Below are 8,252 nucleotides of genomic sequence, written 5' to 3' on the forward strand. Positions count from 1 at the left end.
AAAATTGCATCAGACCTTTCTTGTAGAGGCCGACGAGATCTACAATTTCCATGTAAAAGTTCTTCGCTAGCTCTAATAGTTTACGAGTAATTTGCAAAAAACTGTTTTTACGTTTTTCGTTAATAACTCATAAACTATTGACGCTAGCCAAACATTTTTATACAGAAATTGTAGATCTCGTCGTCCTCTACAAGAAAGGTCTGATGCAATTTTCCCGTAAGTCCAACGGTTTAGCAGTTATCGAGGAAAAACGAAATTTTTTGTCAAAAGTTCGCCATTTCGACGGTGGAATGGTCGGATTTTGTCAACATCAATAAAATGCCAATTAATCATACTTAACTCGTCAAATATCGAAGTTACAAGAAAAATTCATAGAATTTACTTGTAAAGAACGTCAGTACCTATAATTTTTGTATAAAAAACTTTTCGCTAGCATCAATAACAATTAATCGCTTCGTACAAACATGACCACGAAATATCTGATCCGCGGTCGCGAAGCAGTTAAGAGACCATCTAAATCGACTTTGCTGGATGTTTACGAGATTCAATATTACCAGAAAGAAGGATCCAAAGATGCTTATAACATTTCTACAAATTCCTCACAATTGCTCACAAAGGAGACAGCTTACGATGAATTAATACTATTGTTCCTTAGTAAACGTATTGAACATCGTTAACAGGCGATTGTTAGAGTCGTCAGGCTTAATATTACAAGGAACACTAATTAAACGTTGTTTACGTTAAGGAGCTTACGCAGTATATCTCACAACTCGTGGAGAGATTACTTGTTTTCGTAGCTAAAATCGCTGTTACATTTATTATCCGACTGAGATTCGTAATAACGCATACGTCGTTGGAAACTTTCCTCGATTGGAAGGTAAACAGCCCAGACTACCTCGCTTTTGCATTTCCTTTGAAATACGGAAGTAATCGTAGCTTTAGATCTATTTCTACCAAGGCCAATTGGCACGGAATCATTTTATTAACATAAATCGATTAAAATCCGATATAAAATTTCATTGATAAAGAAAAAATAAATGAATAGTTCGTAAACGCATTTGACGAACGTTCAGAAAAATCTATAAATAAGTTGACTTGCTGTTGGACACGTTTTCCTCGGTGAATGGGATTTATGGAGCGATGCATATCGCGCCCGATGTTACCTTAAGCTACTCTTATTTCTGATCGATGCAATATTATTACATCCGTCTCTTGTCGGATCGTGAATAAAGTATAAGCCTTGCTCCGCTCTTTCGAATCCCCATCTTCGTAATCCCCGATAAATATTTTATTCGCACACGGAGGGACGGTTTCAACAAGTGTGAGAGGAATCGATACGTCCCGCGTCATCAATATATTCGTCGCAAATTATTTAAACATTGTTTAATCAATTTAAATCTGCGACACGAATTATTTTCTATTTGTATAATGACAGGAATAGATCGGAATGAATTTGAAAATACTTGGTACTATTTCTATCCATAGATATTTTGGCATCGACTGCCGAAACCTGGGAATATTGGTTTTTCAACAGTTCCGTGAGGGTTTCCGTACACCGCGGCGAGGATAATAATGGCACGCGGTATAAATCGATTCCCCACGGGAGAGCTTGAAACTGTCATCGTTTGTTCTAGGAGGAGACGAGCAAAAACGTGAACATCGAACAGGCGCAGCCGAATCCGAAGAATCCATAAACGGGAACCCTCTGTCATCGTTAGGGTCTCGTTTCCTTGTCCCGATCGCGGACCTATTTCGAAACGATACCGGGAATGATCTGGGCTGTCGTGTCTACGTTCGATATTCAGTATTCGTTCATGAGGGGGCGAATATTTCTTCGGTTTCACGTGCATTCCGGAAGTGGACAGTGAACTATGCGGAACAGAAGACAGAGCAGAGGTTCGGGGGTGAACGAGACGATGGGACGTTGCTCGTTCGTGGACAAAGTCCCGTAAGTCTACGGTTCAGTCTGATTCAGACCGGCCGAATTCCCTTTGAGAGAACCCGCTGATTCGACATGGAAGGGAACCTGACGAGCTCCTGGACGAGCAACTTGACAGCGATGTTGCACCAGCTACCTTGCAACGATAGTTTCCTTGGGTGCATCGATCAGTGCGGTTCAGGATTCGATCATATGTGCGCAGTGGATAGAGGAACGTCGACGATGACGCTGTTCTGCAGGCCCTGCGATTATTCCAGCTGTGATATGAACGTGTCGTTGGTACTCAGTGGACTGGAGAGCTTCGAGGGTGTCTTCTTGTCGAGGATACCCAGGTTCAGGGAATGCAACGACACCAACTTCGATGATCAGGTGAATTTTTTTTTTAAATTCAATAATAAAAGAAATTTGCATGTTGGGCGGTTTTAGCTTTCGAGATCTTCGCGAGAAACTTTTAATGTCTTCGATAAACTCGTTATAAGTAATAAAAATACAGAGCAATATCATTCATCTCTAATAATACATCACCTCTACTAACCGAATTTAAAAAAAAACAGCTGCCCAATCTTGGCACAGGACCTACCTTATGCGAAACTTAACAGGTCGTACATAGACTGAATATACATAGTAATATATATATAGTAAATGACCCACTTTCTGTTCACGTAACAATTTCTACTGCCTCTCTCTTCATTTTATATATAATTTTATTATAAGCATAAGCCAGTAAGTAGAAATTGGAACGTTTACTATGTTATGCAACTCAATAGTTCGAACAACTTGGGGCATGTTAATTAGGGTTAAACTGATATCCCAAGCAAAAGAGAACGTCTTCAGAAACTTCGAAAGATCAAGTTACCCATATTGTAATATTATTAAACTTTGTATAACTTCTCTACATTCCGACGACCAGGTCATCATATTCCTTTTTCTTTTCGTCAATTACAATTAGAGCAAAAAGAAAGTAAAAAGAAATTCAGCTGATTTTCTGAACGATATCAGTGCACAGTAGATATCGTGTCTCTTAGGCTGGAATTTATAGTCATTTCTCAGTTCTCAGTTCTTAGTTGTCAACTGCTTATTGCATATTTATGTGTTTCGTCATACATAATTAATGAAATATATTATAGATATGCAATAAGCAGTTGAGAACTGAGAACTGAGAAATGAGTATAAATTCCAGGTATAAAGAACATTCTTTACAATGATTGTTGTTGGGTTTGCAGATTTTGGAATGCACACCGACAGGAAACGGGACGACGGAGGATCTGACGATCTCCTGCTCTCACCGGACGAGATTAAGTTCGACAACTAGGGGCCGCCGTTTCGACTGGAGCTTCCTCTTCGTGGCTGTGTTCATCGTGGCGGGTGGCTTGGGAAACATACTAGTCTGCCTCGCCGTGGGACTCGACAGGGGGCTTCACAATGTTACCAATTACTTCCTTTTGTCTCTCGCCGTGGCCGATCTCCTCGTCAGCCTATTCGTGATGCCTCTGGGTGCTATCCCGGGATTCTTGGGTGAGTGCATAGAATTCACACGATCTTTATTACCGTTTCATTGTCAAAGTTCAGATCGTCGAAAAGTCGAATTGTCGGTTCGACTATTGATGAGTATTCTACAATCTTATTATTTTTTAAAAACGTTTTGACGTCATCAATGCCGACTAAATGTCGAACCTTTAGATAATATATTCATTTAACAACAGTTTTGTTATCGCTGACGATGTCTAACTCGGGGGGGATTGAATAACTTTTACCATTCTCGAGCATAACCAGAAAGTTTGAAACCATGGAATCGTACATGATTGCCCTATTTGCTCTTATCTTTTGGAGCAGTGAAATAAATTCGATCAGCAGACGTGATGTGTCGATAGTCTGGAACATCGCCAGCTCGGCGAAAACAAAGGGAACACGATCTGTCAATTAAATCAAACTAATTAAAGTCTTGGCAAGGTTACGTAACAATTAATCCACTGACCGCGAAATTTTCTGTCGATTCTAAATCGCGGCTGAAAATTTCTACGTGGATATTTTTTTTCCGAGATCGATTCTTCGAGTTATCCGCGTTTAACGAGCAGGCTGAAATAAAGCATCGCACTTTCGTCGACGAATCCCGCAACGAGCCGAATCGCTGCTTTCCGCCAGATGGTCGGTCGTGGGTCGTTCCGTCTTGTTCTCCACCGACTGCGGTTTGTGAGGCACAGCTGGATAAGAACAAGCGCCGGGAAACTTATACAGAACTTTCGGTACACAGAATTGGCTGGCATCGTTTTGAACAACGTAATTAAATTCGAATATTATTTTGTCGCTCATTGCAAAACAGCGCGAGGAATCGATAAAATTATAGAGCGTGGAAAAGGAATAACCGACAGCTGGGAAAGCTTAGCGAAGAAATTCGATGGATCCGGAAAGTTTCGGCATTTTCATCGTGGAAAATCGACCAGCCATGAAGACAGGTGGCCGTCCTCGGTTTTAAAAATTCCCATGAAGCGCATGGCTCTTGCTCGAAAGTTTCCCGGCCAATGAAGAACGTCTGTGTTCAAAACTGTAAGCTCGAAACTGCTGACAAACGATTCCCGATGGAGCGAAAATTCTGACTCTCTCGACGTTTTGATAATCAGTTCAGCTCGAGACTCGGGACGCTTCTCCGATCCTCGAATTTCTCTGGAGTTATCCGTTTTTAACGAGCGAAATTTTAGGAGATTGAACGGATAGCCTCGTCAACATAATCGTCAAAGAGTTCCGCTTGGCTTGAGAATATGCACGGCGTGGGACGAAATTTATCGTGATAAAAGTTAGCGCGGCGGGCATGTCCACGCAAAATTTCCGCCGTCGAACGCGGAAGCGGAAAACGAACTGGAACAAGTCGCGTTACGGCGGCCTGGCCGCTCGCAAGGGACTCTCTCAGATTACATTTGCAACGCGATCCGCGGCCTGAATCGCGTGTTCCACGATAATAGACCCGCGGAAACGAGAGATGATTCGCGAGCGAAGGGACACGCGAGAGTTTCACGCCCCACCTGATCAAGGCCAACGAATTTTAAGGATCATTTTCATAAAAATCGAACAACGCTTCTTCAAGTTTTTTTTATTCAAAAGTTTCTATGATTCTCGTCAGTTTTTTAATTGCCAACCATCAATTATTTCAAGCACACCGAAACTTTTCTTCCACATTTTTCCCGAAGTTTACCAATTACGAGATGGACCGCGTGCATGAGTAACTTTTGAAAAATTTCATACTGCTCGCATTCGGGATGCTTCCTTACAGACCGCTGTTCTCGGGCAAATTTACCTAAAGGAGGAACCGCGTGAATTATGCCTTACCCGGAGATATTTGTCCCGGTGAGAAACGGAGAGAAGTTTTATGGCACAGTCTGACAAACTGCTGACTGAGTATTAAGAAGCCTATGCTTGTTTCATATGAAAAATCTTGTCGATTTTCAAAAACGTTTTTAAACGACGTATTTCGAATGAAACTACTGTTACGAAACGACGGTATAGTGTATTTCCAACGTTAATCCTCAATCATTATCGTTCACCGGCGAACGTGCTAATGTTCCGTCCTCATAAAGTTTCCCGGTTCTGCGTAACAAAGCGTTTCCGTAGAGTTTCTCGGTAAACGGCGTAACGACCAAACCGAGGATAAATGTTGCTGGGGAATTTGGATCACGGTCCACTTCGGTTCACCTGTAGTGTCGGGTAAATCGCAATTAAGCACGTGCCATCAGTTGCACGTAGGTGACGCGTCGAAACGGACGTACCGCGCATCCGTCTGTTTTTTATTCGCTGATAGATGAAGGCACGGGATTAAACGCGATTTTTGACGAGTCCGACGAAGCGACGACGCCACTATTGACCGACCAGCATGCCAGGTTTACTTACACAATAAAAGCAACAGCTGTTCTATTGCTAGCCTTTATTTATTCTTCTATTGATTTTCCAATTAATGCGAAAATTGTCTCGATGAATTTATTAAATTTTTCTCATCGATACGTGTTCGCTTAAATAAATTTTGTTCAGTCTTCTCTTCCGTAGTTTTAATATTGACTGGCATCTGGGGAAACAGTGAAACACTTGCAAGTTCAAATAGAAATAAATCCATCGAAATTTCGCGGACGTTTGTTCTCAGGGATTTTGTTTGAACTTAATCTGCTTGACCAAGACGGTTCGGATCCTTATGCCCACGATCGGGCGAGAAACCGGGCGTTATGGGAGCAACGTGAGCTCGATCCCACTAGGAATTTATCGTTTTCGTAAGAAACTTGAGGCGGTACGTGGGCAGTTGATAAATGTACTCGTCGAAAAAAGGGTTAACCGTCGCGGAGGAGTCCAGCACCAGTAATTGAGATATACCACGTTTTTATAGTCAGACAGCCGGCAGCGGTTTGCTTTTTGCGCTTGTTAAAAATGGAAATTCGCAGCTGGGAAAAACGAGACTCTCCGGGATACGTAACCGTCGATTAATTTTTCCGGATCTCGACAAACGTTCACTGTGATAAATGAATCAAAACCGGAACTTCGTCCTAGCCGTGTTTGTCACCGAAAGAATTGCAAAATCCAGCTGAATTTCAAAATCGAATACGAAACGAACTCCTCCTACGAAAATTCTCTTTCGATCATCTCCGACAAAATCCCCCGCGCTTCCGGACTGTTTCAAATGTTTGTAAAATGATAAAGGATTTCAATTCTTCTTCCTCCGATGTGAAAAATGGAAAGGTAAGTCGACGGGCCGCGGTATATGCGGATGGCCAGCGAGAAATTTATAAAGGGTCCAAAGCTGAAAACCGGCGAGTCGTAGGAATTCCCGGATAGAGAAACGTGCTGCCACGCGTTGATTAAACCTGTCCACGGGTTGCGGTTCAATGAAATTCTCTGGACTTGAAACGAGCCGACCGCGCGACCCTCATTGAAAACGGACGTAATTCCTCTTAACGACCGAATGAAACCAAGAGAAAGGATACATTTCTACAGATTCGGGAAATCCCGCTCCCTGACCCGATGTATTAGATTACTGCATATGAAACAAAGTTTCTTTTTTCACATTTTCTTCTATCGCAGTCTTCCTCATCGTCTAGGAATGAAATTTCAATAAGATTTGTAAGAATTCTATTCGCTTATTCTCACTTTACAATATTTTACGTAACTTTGCAAAAATTATCTTTTCCTCTAATAAAAGAAGGAATATAAATCGTCAGAAAGAAATGGCTATTTCGTATGCCACGTAACGGAATTAATTTACACGCTCTCGATTATCGGAACGAAGAACACACATGACTAGTCTCGTTAATACAATAAAAAAAAATATATCCACGTAGTCACGTCGAAAAATAAATTATAGAAATACAAATTAAAATTCTTAACTTATCGCGTTGATGAATAAATCTCCAGAGAGGATGGGAGTCTCTTATCCACGATGGCTCGTATCTCCTGGCTCCTTTGGATATGTTTCCTTTTGTCTTCTCTCATATGTCGTCAATTTCGATACCGATCCGCTCCTTAGCGTTGTCCAGGAGATAGAGAGCGATTACATTCGTCCAAGGTGCCGATTTCGGCGAGACTCCCTTCTCTCAACGTATGCGATCGTGGGAGGGATATGCGGGCGCGTATCTCAAAATATAATTTCCCTTACAGATTTATAACAAACACATTGCGATTTTGATAGAGGATATTAATCGAACCATTATCTAATTCTGTACAATCTGTTCATACTTGAAATTTCGTGATTATTATGAAAGCTAATGAAAATGGATAGCAGTCAATAAATTATAATTATCGGAACATTGAATGTGTGTACAGATTTTCGGATCCATAATAATCGCTAGCTGGGATAATGAGATGATTTAATGATGCACCAAGGCGTACAAGAATCTGATACATTATTTAGGTACATAATATTCCGCGAGGTTTTGTAAAACAAATGCGATTTTTAATCCTGTTAGTGCTAACTTGACGGATTTGTTAAGGTTTGGGAAAATGAATTAATAAAAACCAAACTCAGAATGATATTTACAAAGTTTAAAGAGCAACATATTACGAAATAAAGAAAGATTAAGGTAATGCCAATTGTATTTCAATATTTGTTGAAAATCATACGAATAACATCAATATAAAACATGATGAAGAACATAGAAATGAGTTTCTCTTCTACAAACAATATTTGCATATAAGAATAATCATCGTTGGATCACAGCTTTATATAGATCACGTAGTATCAAATATAAATATTACATTTTCAATCATTTCTAACAAAATAAGTAACAGCCATCAACGTGTTGCGATTATGGTTCCAAGAAGCTGTCCTGTGTCGAGTTTCTAC

At 40.8% G+C, this 8,252-nt stretch overlaps 1 protein-coding gene across 1 annotated transcript in view; it reads left to right on the forward strand.

The window, feature by feature from the left end:
- The window catches only part of 5-HT2A (5-hydroxytryptamine receptor 2A), a 42,775-nt gene that overhangs the window by 12,359 nt on the left and 22,164 nt on the right, over positions 1–8,252 (forward strand). The window contains exons 2-3 of the mRNA XM_026811677.1: positions 1,635–2,308; positions 3,163–3,454. Coding sequence (XP_026667478.1) covers positions 2,015–2,308; positions 3,163–3,454 — 586 coding nt within the window. The 5' untranslated portion in view covers positions 1,635–2,014. The remainder of the gene's footprint in view (positions 1–1,634; positions 2,309–3,162; positions 3,455–8,252) is intronic.

The sequence above is a fragment of the Ceratina calcarata genome, unplaced genomic scaffold (genome assembly GCF_001652005.2).
Source record: "Ceratina calcarata isolate Rehan_Ccalc_2016 unplaced genomic scaffold, ASM165200v1 scaffold233.2, whole genome shotgun sequence".
Lineage (NCBI taxonomy): Eukaryota > Metazoa > Arthropoda > Insecta > Hymenoptera > Apidae > Ceratina > Ceratina calcarata.